Source organism: Microtus pennsylvanicus, chromosome 17, assembly GCF_037038515.1.
Source record: "Microtus pennsylvanicus isolate mMicPen1 chromosome 17, mMicPen1.hap1, whole genome shotgun sequence".
Taxonomy (NCBI): Eukaryota; Metazoa; Chordata; class Mammalia; order Rodentia; family Cricetidae; genus Microtus; species Microtus pennsylvanicus.
In genome coordinates this window covers 4,576,143-4,592,664 of record NC_134595.1, presented here as the reverse complement: position 1 = coordinate 4,592,664, position 16,522 = coordinate 4,576,143, and the positions used below count along the sequence as shown (strand labels likewise).

The 16,522-nt window shown below is 41.9% G+C and overlaps 1 protein-coding gene across 1 annotated transcript in view; it reads left to right on the top strand.

The window, feature by feature from the left end:
* Nucleotides 1–5,559: 5,559 nt before the first annotated feature.
* The window catches only part of Dytn (dystrotelin), a 61,324-nt gene continuing 50,361 nt past the window's right edge, over nt 5,560–16,522 (top strand). The window contains exons 1-3 of the mRNA XM_075952102.1: nt 5,560–5,578; nt 13,974–14,048; nt 15,539–15,740. Of these exons, the coding sequence (XP_075808217.1) occupies nt 5,560–5,578; nt 13,974–14,048; nt 15,539–15,740 (296 nt within the window). The remainder of the gene's footprint in view (nt 5,579–13,973; nt 14,049–15,538; nt 15,741–16,522) is intronic.

Sequence of the window (16,522 nt, the reverse complement as noted above, 5' to 3'; positions counted from 1 at the left end):
TTTATCAATAAAAAAATGTTAAAAAAAAACAATATAAATTAGGACAGCCATTATTAAAACCCATATGGAGCTTGCTCAAAAACAAATAAAAATAAAAATAGGGGCTGGGGATGTGGCTCAGTGGTAACAGCACTTGTCACTCAAGCATAAGGACTGTCAAGTTTGCATCACAAGAATCTCTCATAAATGTTGGGTGGGCATGGTGACAAGGGATTCCCGGAGCAAAGTGGCTAGCAAAACTTCGCATACCAGTGAGCTCTGGGCTTGATTGAGACGTCCTGCCTCAATGAATGAGGCGAACAAGAGTGGTGGAGGATGGTTCCCAACATCAACCTGGGGCCACCGCTTGTACACAGATGCGTGTGTATACCTACATCCCACCACACACGTGTGCATGCACATAAAAATGTAAACATTTTGAAATGAAACAACTATGTGAGTCAGTGCTGTCACTAATGAGAGCACATGCAAAGGAAAGGAAACGACACGGAAAATAAATGTCTGCAAGTGTTGGGGAACCTACAGAACATTGTTATAAAACATAAAGCCAGGCACAAAGAGTCAAATACTGTGTAATCTCATTTATATGTAGATTTCTGTTGAACTCAAGTAGACAGTAGGGTGAAAGTCCCTAGGGTTGTGGAGATGTTAGTTCAGGGCCACACAATTTCAGCTAGACAGGAAAAGTCAAGTCTAAGGAACCTATTGCACAGTAGGTCATAACTGCATAGAGATTATAATAATGTGTTTTAAGAAAGACATCACTAAGAGGGTAGAGTTTTTGTTGACACTAAATAATAGTATGTGAGGAAACAGATTAGCTCAATTTATCTGTTTCTCAATGTTTATATACCTAAAAACATTGTGTTGAGTGAGCTGATTGGTAGTGGCGCACGCCTTGAATTCCAGCACTCAAAAGGCAGAGGTAGGTAGTTCTCTGTGAGATGGAGGCCAGCCTGGTGTACAAAGTGAGTTATCGGACAGCCAGGATTGTTACACAGAGAAACCCTGTCTCAAGAGAAGGAAAGAAAAGAAAAGAAAAGGAAGGGAAGGGAAGGGAAGGGAAGGGAAAGGAAAGGAAGGAAAGAAAGAAAGAAAAGAAAAGAAAAAGGAAAATTGTGTTGTCATATTATAAGTATAAGAATCTTTTGTTTTGAAAGCAGCAAATCCTTGAAGCACACAGTCATGTGGGCTCAGAACGTGATATTTTTAGCTCATTTAATGCACCATCCTTGGTAATGGTTTTTATTTTCTTACATTGGTGTTAACAGCTTAACTTCTTCTCTGAAAGGACTCAACATACACAAACGTATCCATAAAGTATTCTTGATTTACATGTAGGACTGCCTATGTAGGTTCAAATATAACATACCAAGCCCCTGTTTGCTCTCTCTCTCCAGTCACACTCTTTATATTTATGTACTAAACAGAGTGTGAGTAAAATCCTTTGTGCCTAGAGGAGCCATCGCCTCGTGAGATTCTGGCTGGCCTGGAGTCCTTACAGCCAACCCAGGGAAGATCATGGTAGAAGAGGAAGCCTGACCCTTCCTACCTGCTTGCTTCCTGAAGCTGTTCCAGACACAGACTCTGCTACCAATCAGCATTTTCAGAAACTGCCACGTTAGCAAAGATACCTTGCCAGTTGCTTACAATGTAAAATGGCAACTGGACTTGATTCACAACCTAAAACACTTACAAAAAGAGAAGGGGAAAGAGAGGATGGGTAAGAAGGGACTAGAAGGAAAGAGAAGCCCTTAATGTGACTTTGGGCTTAAGCCAGGGTTTGCAATAGAAATCTATAAATTTCCACTAATCAAAAGTTAATGAGTCCAGAAGTTCGGCCAAGTTTAAGACTACTGATGGTCAATTCACCAAAGTTACTTTTAGTACATCTTCAGTGTTTAAAAATTATCTAATTTCGGTATGTTTGATTTAGGATTTTAGACAGCTCTTTTTACGGGTACAGATTCTTGATTGACAGAATCAGTCCATGGTATCTATCTGTCCAAATCTGAACATTTCAGACATTTCCCATCGTCAGTACCGGAACTATATTGGCTTGAAGCAGATATAATGTACAAAACTAAATAAGGTTTCAACTCCAAGTCCACTGCACTCAGTCAGGTAGAGATTTAATGCCAAATAGATTTGCTTTCTTCCTGAATTTTTGTCTTACCTGTTCACAGGAAATCAATGTGGCTTATGTAGACACAGAAAAATGATGACATTTTCCCATCCCCACTTGATCCCATCCTTGCCCCCATCATTTTTTATTTTCCATTTTTTTTAAATAGAATGCCTTTCAAAGAAGGAAAGAGTAAACTGCTTCTTCTTAGCTTCATATTCACTTCAAAGTGATCTTGATTCTAGGATGTTCTAGAGAGATTGCGTTGCCCTCTTGTCATAGCTGAGCATGAACTCTCAGGTATTCTGCCTCCCCGGCTACCACATGCCTGCACTAACATGCCTGTGCTTTGAGTTTGAGTGGATTGTTCATTTAATTTTGAAAATATGTTTTATTTATTCTTCTCTGTGTCTTTCTGTCTCCATACCCCCTCGTGTGTGTGTGTGTGTGTATGTGTGTATCTTTCTGTATGTCTGTCTCTATGTGTGGTGTGTGTATTAGATGAGTGTACATGTGTATATATATAGAAGATAAAGGACAATTTGTAGAAATTGGTTCTCCCCTCTCTCCATGTAGTTTCTAGGATTAAACTGAGATCTTCAAGCTTGGTACAAAGTATGGCTACCCACTGAGCCATCTGGTCGACTTCAGATTTTTTTTAAATAAGTGACAATTGATTCCCTGGCTGTTCAACATCCTGAATATTCTTTACTGTAAAGTTTAAATACATTTAGTTTATATAATGACACTTTTTAAAGATCCTAACAAAGTTAAAACAGCTAAGTTTTAAGTCTGGAATTCTTTAGAAATAAAACAGTTATATTTCTAACTTAGGAGGAAGTGTGAATTCATCAAAAATTATTACTCTCCTTCTGATGATTGGGATTATATTTAGGGTTTTTTTTAATGTATAAGCACACCTCTGCATTTACCAAAGAATTAATAAAATGAGTTTGATTCCATTCCTGTGTAATTCTTTTTCTGGGGTTGGTGTGCAAGGTGCCATCACTGGAACTTGGAGCCTTGTTATTGTTTCAGAAGTTCTATGTTCCCTACAGCTCTAGGAGATACTTTCCTTTCCTCCTTGTTACCTGAAACTAATACGGAAATGAGCCTTTGAAACAGAGACGAATGAGAGACCTTGAATTATTCAGGATCTTTATTACTAATGAATGTACTTCTTAGAGCTCTTAAAAAAAAACAGTGCAAGTTCTATTACCACTGTTGTGCCTGAAGCTGCTGGGCAGTCAGAAGGAGAAATCAACCCAACGTGAGAATGCCATACCTGGGAATCTGCTACTCCTCAGCCTTCCCTACTTCCACAATTGTGGGGTCATAGCTACAGAGAAGGAAACTGAGAAAGGTAAGGGGCTGTTGACTGTGCATCTCCAGCTGTTCAGAATGGATGAACGGCCACCTTTTCATACCCGGGGGTTCCAGAGGCATATGTTTAGAATGGATGGACGGCCACCTTTTCATACCCGGGGGTTCCAGAGGCATATGTTCAGAATGGATGGACGGCCACCTTTTCATACCCGGGGGTTCCAGAGGGCATATGTTTAGAATGGATGGACGGCCACCTGTTCATACCCTGGGGGTTCCAGAGGGCATATGTTTAGAATGGATGGACGGCCACCTGTTCATACCCTGGGGGTTCCAGGGGGCATATGTTTAGAATGGATGGACGGCCACCTGTTCATACCCCGGGGGTTCCAGAGGCATATGTTTAGAATGGATGGACGGCCACCTTTTCATACCCGGGGGTTCCAGAGGCATATGTTTAGAATGGATGGACGGCCACCTGTTCATACCCTGGGGGTACCAGAGGGCATATGTTCAGAATGGATGGATGGCCACCTGTTCATACCCGGGGGTTCCAGAGGCATATGTTTAGAATGGATGGACGGCCACCTGTTCATACCCCGGGGGTTCCAGAGGGCATATGTTCAGAATGGATGGACGGCCACCTGTTCATACCCCGGGGGTTCCAGAGGCATATGTTTAGAATGGATGGACGGCCACCTTTTCATACCCGGGGGTTCCAGAGGGCATAAGTGGGAGGCTTCTACACTGAGGAGAGTGCTTACCATAGTTCTTGCTGCGTCTTTCCAAACAGACACCTTGACATATTCAGAAACATCCTAGGTCTTGTCACCTCTCAGGTTGCCACTATTGCCATTATTTTGTTTCATTTAACTTTTAAAAAAACTTAACGCAGAGTATCATACAGAGTAGGCTGTTCTACTCCCCCTGAACTCACTTCCCAACTATGGCCACACGTCACTATGCCTACTTTCTATGGGTTGTGATCAAACCCACAGTTTCATGCTAAACAAGTACTCTACCAACTGAGCTGCATCCCCACCTCACTACCATTTTTAAAGAAAAAAATGGAATCAGTCTCTGAAGTAATTTTTATTTAAAATTATATTTATCTGCCAAATTATTTTTTTTACTTTACGTCATTCATTTACTGGAGGAGAAGAAAATATTATTTAAATTTAATGGTCATTTAAACTTTTTAAAATCTTCAACTACTCAAGTTAACAAATACATCTTTTATTAGAACTGTATAAATTTTTCTTATAAGCATAGCATTCTTTTTTAAAATTCTTTTTAGATTTGTTCATTTTATTTGATGTGTGTGAGCATTTCACCTGTATGCATGCATGTGCACCGTGTGCATGCCTGGTGCTCACAGAGGTCAGAAGAGGGTGCTGAATCTCCTGACTCTGGAGTTCCAGATGGCTATGGACCACCATATGGCGGCTTGGAACCAAACCCAGGTTCTCTGTAAGAGCAACAATTCCTCTGAAATGCCAAGCCATCTCTCTAGCCTAAGCATAGCAGCCTCTTTGTTGAATAATAACATTAAACTATTAACCAGGAAGCTAATTCACTGACTTTTCTAAACTGAAGTATAGGCTGAAATCTATAAAGAGACATATGTATATGTATGTATATATATACATACATATATATATATATATGTATGATCCATGGATAGTATTTGTAGTATTTGTTGAAAATTATATGTATAGAATTATTTGATATGTTTTTATTAGAATTTAAGCAACAAAGGGCTTCATATTTGGCCTTTAACATTCAAGTAAAATTAATATTTTTCCAATGATAATTCAGTCTACTCTTAAAATGAAATTGTCACATATTTTAAATATTAACCTAATCAAACTTTTCCCAATTTTCTGAGAAAGGAATCTCTATCCCATGGCTCCTTGTTTTCATCCCTTCCCCACAAGGGATGTGGTGGTCTCCCTGAACAGCTGTGTTCACTGCTCTACAGGTGAATGGGCCGTTGGCTGTCCCTCATCCATCATCCTTCTGCTGGGTAACCTTCCGCAGAAAACGCTGCTTCATTTCTAGTTACAAGGACTGTCCTGCCATCTGTCCCACCATCCCGGGAAATCAATGAGATGGACCCTAGAAAGCAAGGTGAGCATTTACCGCTGGGTTTTTCAATTCAGACTGTAGACACAGGTGTGGTTTTAGACTTCTGGGGCACAGAGTGAGGATCTGGCAAACTTGGGGGTGAAAAGTAATTTATTGGGTGACTGAAATCATCATCTCTCTTCTAAACAAAAATCCATTACCTTGTAGAAGAATATTTTCTCTTTCATCTCTAAAATGCCAGGAATAATTTAATACGAAATTTAGCATCAGCATAATTATATTTTAAATTAGTATTCTTATCACAAATACTTGTGTCCTGTTATTAAAGTGACATCTCTGTATATGCTTTATTATCAAGCCAAGTTTGCAGTCCAACATGGACCCAAAAGTGAGAGAAAGATCCCCAGCTGTCACTAAACAGATATTTGGTAGAATGATATGGGGGATTACTTTCCCCATTCCAGCGTCTCTAGATTCCAAGATAAGCCCCAGAGTTGTCAAGGGCCTTTTCTGTTGTGAATTTATTTGCAACTTTATTTCCTTATTAAATATGGACTCTTAACTTTAATTGTTTGGTTTTAAATTGTATGATCTCATATTATTTATTGAAATCAACAATATAAATGTTTCCGGTCTGAGCCCTCCTACCAATATGCTATGCACAAAGCAGCAGATAACACATGTACACTTCTAATTCTCACCCCAATGCAGTGTTTCTCCCTTCAGTGTGCGTCCATGGGGCTTGGTAAATGTTGGCTTCTGTCTACAAGTTTGTGGTGCAATGTTTCTGGGGCAGGATGTTCACTGTTGACAAGTTCCTAGCCAACACCAGTGGGGATTCCTTGGGCCATGTTTTGATGACTGCTGGCTTACTGTGTGAATGGCTGGATATCAAGCTAATGATGGGAAATTGAAAGAGATATTATCATACTCACCCTGGTATCCATGGAGAATGAACATAATCATGTGACTGAGGAGAATAAGGGTGGTTTAAAACCAGAAATTGTTTCCCAAACTGCTTCTATGAACAGGAATACAAGCAACATGCGTTGTTACTGCTTAAATTGTCTAAAACAGCTTGCTCATAACTTGAGGCCTGAGACATCCAGCAATTCCTCTTTTTCTTGAGTTTGCCCCCATTATCAGAAAATAATGCCCTGAGGAGATGGGGCTGGAAGCAGGTCACCTGGGATACTTACACATTCTGCGTGGTGCATTTTATCACAGCTTGGCCACGTTATGCTGCATAGCTTTATCAGACGACCGACACGGCAACGCATCACGTGACAGGAGTGACAGGCCAGATGGCGTGCAGCTCCAAGTCTCTCCTTCAATAGGAGCTGCAGCTGGGGACCCAAGGCCCTGGGTTTGCTGATTCTCTGTATCCTCTTGATGCAGTTGAGAGAAACCAGGACGCAGAAACCCGTCCATTTGTAGAGGAACAAAACATGCTGGATATCACACTTTTATCACACTTTTTTTTTTTTTTTGGTTTTTTGAGACAGGGTTTCTCTGTGGTTTTGGTTCCTGTCCTGGAACTAGCTCTTGTAGACCAGGCTGGTCTCAAACTCACAGAGATCCGCCTGCCTCTGCCTCCCGAGTGCTGGGATTAAAGGCGTGCGCCACCACCGCCCGGCGATATCACACTTTTATAAATTACTTCTGCTCCTCTGTGCCTGTCTCAGTGTGTTGTTCTGCAGAGAGAGGCTAAGATGCCTCTGATTTCTCCCACTCTCTAATGTCTGAAAAGTAAACATTTTTAGAGCACAAAGAAACGCTGACTCCCTAAAGAGCTAGGGCTGGGGTTCTGTAATACGTTTGCATAGACCAGATATGAAGGAGTTTGAGGCGCCATCTCTTACTTGGAAGACAATCTTTAGGCAGACCTCCGTATCTATTTTATGTAGGAGTCTTTGACACATGAGCATATATTGCTTATTGAACCAATACACAATTGAAAGTTCTTTGGTATTTATGAAGAATTAATTCTAAGACCCCAGAGATCCAGATCTGCAAATGATTGAATTCCTCACGTAAAATGTCATGGTACTTGCACATACCTGTGTATATCCGACCCATACTGAAAATTACCCTTGCATTATTTATAATACCTAATAAAGTATAAATTCCATGGAAATAGTTCTTATTCTGTATTATTTGTGGATTAAAGAAAAAGTCTGTGTTCTGTATAGGTGCAGTTTTATGACTATTTTGATCCATCGTCTATTGAACCTGCAGATGTGGGAGCTTCAGATGTAGTTGGCCAGCTGCTAAATTCAGGGTGGGGCTTGTGGTGCTCTAACTTTTGCAAAAGTGGATGGTTTGGCTCAGCATTGCCTTGCTGAACCTCCCAATCCTGGGGATTTCAGCTGAATTCACAATAGCAAATATGAATTTCCTACTGTGGAGGTGAAAACAGGCATTTTATCAGAAAACAATTGCTACCCTTAACAGTTGTGCCACCGTGGCTTCGGTGGCTGATACTGCCCTGCCAGGCACACAGATGTGCTGCCATGGCTTCGGTGGCTGATACTGCCCTGCCAGGCACACAGATGTGCTGCCATGGCTTCGGTGGCTGATACTGCCCTGCCAGGCACACAGATGTGCTGCCATGGCTTTAGGGGCTGATACTGCCCTGCCAGGCACACAGATGTGCCACCATGGCTTCGGTGACTGATACTGCCCGGCCAGGCACACAGATGTGCCACCATGGCTTCGGTGGCTGATACTGCCCGGCCAGGCACACAGATGTGCCACCATGGCTTCGGTGGCTGATACTGCCCTGCCAGGCACACAGATGTGCTGCCATGGCTTTAGGGGCTGATACTGCTGGGCCAGGCACACAGATGTGCCACCATGGCTTTAGGGGCTGATACTGCCCTGCCAGGCACACAGATGTGCCACCATGGCTTTAGGGGCTGATACTGCCGGGCCAGGCACAACTGTTGCGTACAGGGTTGAACGGAGTGAGGCTATTGATAACACTCTTCCCTCACACCGTCCACCGTCCACAGGACCTTCTGGATCATGAAACGAAATTTTATGGTGAAATAGAGGGAGTCCTGACTGCCAACTTTATTGCACAAGATAAGCACGTCCAGAAGGGTCTATATTTTTGACCTTTCAAGAATGGTTAATGTCTTGGGCTAAGCATGCCCAAAAATGTCCCTGCCATCTTGGCTTCTAGACCGGTGGCTTTAAAGCAAACGTGTTAGTATTGTACCTTTTGACATGTTCAAAGCTGTGGCTGTTCTTCAACTGCATCGATATAGATACAGATACAGATATGAATATAGATATTCTGCCCTTCCCCAATAAAAGTCCATCCTTTGTTTATTCAAGGAAAACATTATTTGAAAATAATTTCCATGATCTCTTTGCCTGCTGCCAGCAATAAATCTTCCTCTCTTCTTTTCTTTTTTGGCAGTGCTAACTTTGGCTTTGCACTCACCAGGATGTAAGCTTGTTAAATTCTGTTGCACTAGGGCCTCAGTAGAGTGGATTTAATGAACTTCTCCTTAAATTCAAAGACATTTTAGCTCTCTCCTAAGGAATTAGTAGAGCTTGGTCTTTGAAACGCACACAGGCTGACTGAGAAAATGCTACCATTTCACACTTTAAATTCTACAATTGCTGCCTGAACAACAGAGAAAACAAAGAGTGTTGCTATAACTCTCCTGCTACACGTGCCTGAGTCAGTGAAATCCACTGAACTGCTCGTACGTCAGTGAAATCCACTGAACTGCTCGTACGTCCGTGAAATCCACTGAACTGCTCGTACTTCATTTCTTTTGGGGGTTCACTTAGCAAAGACTGAGGGGCCGGCTGTGCTTCTAACCACAAAATTTCCCCCTGCACGGTAACCCACTTATTCTCAATGTCTTACATCTTTGAATTAGTTGTATTTTCAAGTCCTTCTCCTCCTTAACATGAATAGTAGGTCAGTCTTGATCTCAGAGCTTAGCTGTATGCAAAACTTTGATCCAGAGGAACATTATGGTTATAAAGTATTTAGCTGGAATTTGCCATCACAGAAAACACTCAATGTGCAAGTTGCTCAAAATACAAACAACAAGCACAGCTCTTCCCAAATTTTACAATTTGTTGCCTCTCTTGCTGATAGTTCTAATTAATAACTTCATTATTCCTGAAGTTTTCACACCCAATGTTTGGGATCTCCAGCTTGGGGCCCCATTCCAGAGTCAGGTCTAACTCCTCCCGTTCCAAACCCCACCCTCAATACACCAAGCAGGGACACGTCCCCTGGAGCTGCCCTTTTCAAAACTCTGCCCCAAGAAAGCCCGCCAAAAGTTGGCCCCTCCTTGGGGCTGCTCAAGATAATACTTACAGGCTATTTAAGACCTGGTAGCCATATTGACCACATGATTCCTCTCCTGCCCTCCCTCCCAAAGGTCACCGGGGAGTTGCTTTGCTCTGTTCATTCAACCTGGATTTAATAATTAGGTTTGATTGGCTTACTACATTGGCGGAAGCAGATTTCCTATAAATGGGGATTCAGAAAATTTATCATCTTGGTCTTAGCTTGCTTCCTATTGTTGTGATAAACACCATGATCAAAAGCAACTTGAGAAAGGAAAGAGTTTATTTCATGTTACAGCTTAAAGTCACTAATGATGGAACTTAAGCACAAGGGCTGTAGCAGAAGCTCTGGAGGAAAGCTCTTACAGGCTTAAGGGGCACCCTGTTTGCTCAGCTCCCCTTTGTGTAACACCCAGGAACACCTTCCCAGAGGGAAGATTCCTAGAGGGATGAGCCTTGACCCTCCATCCTTAGTCAAGACAATGCCCTACAGAATTGACTCCAGGCCAATCTGATTAGAGGCATTTTTTTCTCAGTTGAGCTTTTCTCTTTCCAGATGACTTTTGTTTGTGCCAAGTTGAGAGAAAAAAGGTAGCACACCCTACCATTTGAACTCCTCCCCATTCATAAAGAAAACAGTAGCCCTCGGACAAGAACAGGTACCACCATCATTGTATCTTTCTATTTTAGCCTTCCTCTTGAGGAACGGAGGCTGGGATACTCAGCAAAGCTGATCCCCGCTCCTCTCCAACCTCTCTCCATCAATGGTAGCTGTATCCAGCTGCAACAGAAAGATTTTTCTCAAAGAGGCCTTACTTTGTGTTGTTGATAACTCCATGGAGAGAACTGTTTTATAGTGAGATGACAATATGATTAAAATACATTGCATTCTTTACAATTTTTAAGTGGGTATCTTAACTCTTCTCACCACCAACAAGGTATAATTGTGTGAGACAAAGCATTTTACTGGTTAGATCTGTGTAACTGACCCACAGTTTGTACATATTTTAAAACAACTTATTGCACAAAGTAGGTCTGGGGATATACTCCAGTGGTAGAGTGGCTTGCCTAGACATAGCCTTGCTTCCTCTCCTACACTGAGAGAACAGTTATACATTATAAATCTTTATGAGTGTGTGTGTTAATTGACGCTAAATTGAAAGCAAAGAATAGCCTGTGCTGTGCTCAGAAGTCATCACCGGCAAGCAGTGTACCCAGAACTTCTCTGCTCTTTTCTTGGGTATTGATTTCATTTCCAGGGTGCAAACCCTGACAAGGGGAGTAATTGTTGCTCCTATCCACATTTCCAAGTTGCAGTCCAGGAGGAAAACCTCAGTCTGTTGACTTGAGACCTTGAACATGGAGTCAATGAACCAAGATCCAGGAGGTAAATTGTGTACCCACATTGGGTATGTATTCACCTTATATGTGTGGATTTGGGTTTCATTTCCCAATGGACAGAGGACAGTTGCAGTAATACATGTAGGGTTTCAGAACTCCTACTAGAGGTAGGAGTTTAGTAAAAAAAAATATGAAGGTATGCTACATGGGTGTGTGCTTCCACAAAGGGATTTGGCTATGACAAATCCTTTCTAGACCATTTCTTCGAGCGTACAACCAGTCTCTCTTTTACTGGCTCCTCCTCCCTGGCCCACATTTATATTCTAGAATCTCTCCTGCCTCTGCAATTCAGTCTTCATGTTATATGGTGTATATTCTGGCTTTCTCATCTTCCCTTTGGATTAAAGGTCTTGAAAAGGTCATCTAAAAGCCATCTGCTTTGGGGTTTATTCTCAATTTTTCCTCTCCACTCAGTTCTTTGCATGCTGAGGTCTACCATCACGGCTCTCCTGAGACTACTCTCCAAGGACCCAGTTAAACTCACAAACAGATGATACTTAGCTCATAGCTGATGTCCTGTGGTGTGTGGATATCAGGCCGATATCTTGCCTCTGCTTTCTGAAGTTCGCCTTCTTTGACCTTCAGCTGTTGATTTCTCCACTAACTTTGGCTTTCATTGTTATGTTTCCTCTTGGATTTCTCTTCTTCCTCATTAGTTAACCGATCCTGCTTCTCACTCTCACAGTTGCTATGTAACCCTGCCTTCTGTTCATTAACTACACTTTGCTCAGGCAACCTAAGTGATGCACATGATGTTATTGGCCTGGAGCACCGATGATAGCTGACTCTCCTGCTCCACTCAGCTAACAGTCCTGATGCAGGGTGCAGAACCAGCAATTGGGGAACTGATCATTACGCACATAGTTTCTCTCCCAAACATTCTCTAAAGCTGAGCTGTCAGTACACAGTTTCTAACCACACGTGACTTCTGAAGACTTGACATACTACTATAAACTGAGATGTACCCCAAATATAAAAGATTTCAATGATTTAACTTGATAAAATACATTGTGAATAATTTGATAATGTGTTAAACAATATCTTAACATCCTTGCTGAAAATAGGAGAAAGAAGCACCAATAATATTCTATATCCCTGCCACAATATACCACTCATCTGAAACAAATAAATAAAATACCAGATATTAGAACTGATAAGAATAAGACAGCTGTGCCGACGCAAAAAAAAAAAAAATCCATTTAGGTCAAATCAAACCAAATCAAAATGCCCATTGTTTTGTTAAGGATGACACTCTCGGGTGGCCGAGCTCATGGTAGGGAGACAGGACAGCAGGGAGCTCATGCAGACCCGAAAACCACGTGTTTCTCCTCTAGGAGGACACTTAAATCCCCTGTGGGAGGGGTCCTGACCCCTCCCTGGCATTCTGGGATTTGGAGTCCAAAGCAATGCAACTCCCAGGCCAGGGGCTGGGGGCTATGCTCCCAACTTAACAGGAACCATTTAACTTTCTACACTGTTACAAACAAGGTAAAATCAGTCTCCTTTCCAGACCTTGTCAATAAAGTCTTCAACTAAACCAGTATCTACTGACTGGATTTGGCACAGAATAATAGATGGAAGTTTATTTTCTGTTACTATTTGTAAACCTTAATCTATACATATATTCATATATTTGGAAGGAAGACATGGTAGCTGATACTAAAATCTTTAGATGAGCTTATTGTCTGTAGATAATTTCAAGTTCCCTGGACCTTAGACAACTGTTCTATTGTCAATAAATTTTTTTCTATAAGTGTTGCAGGGGGTGCCAGGCCACTTGTTTATCCCTGCCTCCTGGCTAGCTTAACCCCGAAATAACCACACAGAAACTGTATTCATTAAAACACTGCTTGGCCCATAAGCTAACCTCTTATTGGCTAATTCTTACATCTTAATTTAACCCATTTCTATTAATCTGTGTGTTGCCACGTGGCAGTGGCCTACTGGGTAAAATTCCAAGCATCTGTTTCTGACAGACCCATGGTCTCTCCCCTCTGCTTTCTTCGTCTCTCCTACTCCACCTTTCCTCCTCCCAGCATTCAGTTCTGTCTTCCCTGCCTACCCAAGTTCTGCCCTATCAACTAGGCCAAGGCAGTTTCTTTATTCATTAAACAATGAAAGCAACACATAAACAGAAGGATCTCCTACACCATACAGGAAGTTTTCAAACTTTAGCCTTTATCACATCTACTTCAAGGTCTTGTTCAATTGCACATTAATGTGCCTCTCCCTGCAGTGTGTTGACAACATGCTACAGCCATGTTAGGATGGCATTTGTAACAAGCCCCAGGTGATGCAGATGTGGCTGGGCCAGAAACTCTGAAGACCACTACTTTGTACCATCAATGGCCAGTTTTAGCAGGCAATTTTGGCTGGCTAACACAAACAATTCACGTTTAAGACCTTATAAGGCTTCATTGAACTGCATTGCCAGAATGAACACATGAGGAGATTCTCTGCCATTATAAATTTTGTTAGCTGTGAAGAATGATCACCAGTCTTATCAGACAAGAAATCTGTCATGGGACAGCGAGGAGAAGCGCTGTGAAACTGTCATATGTCTTTTATTAACATTTACAGGTAGAACAACATACTATCTGTCTTAATTATCTCATATACAAAATAAGGCTCTGGGAGCCCTCGGATTTCCACCCAGGATGTGGGATATGTTCAATGAGATAAACATTATCCACCATACTTCATGTTTTCTTCGCAGGTGCTCTTAATAGGATTGAGAATTCTGTCTATAGAACAGCCTTCAAATTACGATCCATGCAAACTCTTTGCCAATGTAAGTACAAGTTCTTGGCAACACTTGAGACAATCTGATCTTGATGATGTGTGATGTTCAATTTATGGGGAAAAAAAGCAAACCTTGTCCCATTTATGTAACTGCCTACATCAGGATGATTGGACCTGTGTGTTTGAATTGTTGGTAACATACAAAAAGTGGAGTCAGGGGAGTCTGTTGTGAGCAATCCACCCTTATGTTGCTATGTTGTGTCACTGACAGCAATAGAAAAGGCTGGCAAAGATCCAGGAAAACAAAACGAAACAAAACAATCCCAAACACCAAGATAAAGCATCACATGAGCTCCAGGTAGCAGGATCCAGAGATTATCACTATGTGAATCTTGTGAGATTAATGGACAGTACCTTTATCTGCATAGCTATAATATAGAACTCTCACAGAATACAGGAGACCCCTGCATTCCAACTGCCTGGCCCAGGCAACAGGGGCTTGCGATCAATGACAAGTTTACAGATCACTGTCAACTGTGGCCAGGTTTTATTTAAACCCTGTTCCTGAAGGCTGTTCCCCTATGCCTTAAACTCAACCCTTCAAAGCAATATCAGAAAACAAATAAAGAGTTTTCTTATGCTTATCTGTAAGGGTGATTTATGAAGCAGTGAGAAGTAGACTTTCATCACTTCACAGACCGAAGCATTTTAAACCCAGCAGCTCTTGTGGCTCTTGACATCCCTGCCCTTTAGGTGGTACTGGGAGTGTTTATTAATTCTGTCTGTCACCCTCTGTTGGCAAGAAACTTTAGGGCTTGCTCGATTTCATTTTTTTCTCTATTCCTTGCCTTGTAAACTTTTTACATGATGGTGATATAGATTTGTGCCTGTGAAAAATAAGCCACCGTTTTTGTGAGTAGCCCTGGTGTTGTGAAATGCTGTTTCGAAAAAATAATATTGTTGGAACCAAGATTTTTAAAACATGATATTGCCGAATGTGAGTGAGACCTACAGAGTTGGGTAATTAGGCCACTGTTTTTGGGGTGTTGTTGGGGTTTGCCTTTTTACTATGGCGACTGTGTATACAACATTCCAATACACTGTATTCTTCTGAAGCTGGACAGTAGATGGGAAAGCTGTGTTCAGGGCACAGTGCAAAAATATCCTCCCACTTCATCGCCACAGGGTTTCGATTTCTTTAGGATGTGCATTCGTCAAGTTTCTGACTCTTTTTAACTTTTGTCTATAAGACAGCACCCCAGCAACCGTCCTAGCAATAGTGTTTCCACACCTTAATAACACACAATTTTCCAAAATCAAGTCATTTGCCAAAATAGTCATAGTAGAACAGCACAGAAGATCTGTGTCCCTGATGGGCACTTTTAATTCCCTTTAAAAAATATGACCACTGTTGAAAAAAAAAAAACAAAAGAGAAACAAAAAACTAATCTCACTTAAACACCAGAAAATATTTGCTGTGTTTGAAGCCGATTGCCCTCATCAGAAAAATAAGGTCCATCTTTCATTTATTTCCTACAGTGGACTTGATGAACAGCTCTTTGATTCAGCAAGTTCTATCGTGTGGACAGTTTGGGGAGAGCATGGAGACCTCTCTTTCTGTGCAGCAGCTTTTTGGGGAGCTTCAGGAGCTGTTTCAGAGAACCGGGATGGGCAAACCAGCACAAGTGCATCCGCAAGCTCCGGAACTCACTCTGAGCCTTCTCGTGGCCATGTATGACAGGTGAGGGCTGGGGATTACCCATGGCCGCAGCAGCAAGGCCTCTGGCCACCGGCCATTTGGGGCCATCTAGTGTCCACTTGAGATCTGGTGTCTAAGGCGTTGTCTTTATTTGCTGATTATTTGTCACCTACTGACTCGTTACTCAATAAGGAAATAGAGAAGTGTCAGTCATACAAATGGCACATACATAGCTAGAAGCAGGAAATCGCTTTCTTTTCTACAGAATCCCCACCTTTTGGAAGGGTGGCTGGCTGGATGTGCATATACTACACTTTGTTCTTCCTTTCCTGGTGGCATAATTCTTGTTTGTTTCTTTCTTGTTTTATTTTCTTCCAAGTTTTGACTTAGTTGGGTTTTTAGCTGGGATAGAGTTGGATATTCTATGCAGAGACAACTAACAGATTACCTCATACCAGAGGGCAAGGCCCACTCTGGAGATGGTGGCTTGTGAAGCTGTGTGGGCACTTATGCATGTATTTAGTGTGTGGGTGCATATGTGTGTGTTTAGTGTGTGGGCACATGTGTGTTTAGTGTGTGGGCACATGTGTGTGTGTTTAGTGTGTGGGTGCATATGTGTGTGTTTAGTGTGTGGGCACATGTGTGTGTTTAGTGTGTGGGTGCATATGTGTGTGTTTAGTGTGTGGGCACATGTGTGTGTTTAGTGTGTGGGTGCATATGTGTGGGTTTAGTGTGTGGGCACATGTGTGTGTGTTTAGCGTGTGGGCGCATGTGCATGTGTTTAGTGTGTGGGCACATGTGTGTGTTTAGTGTGTGGGCACACG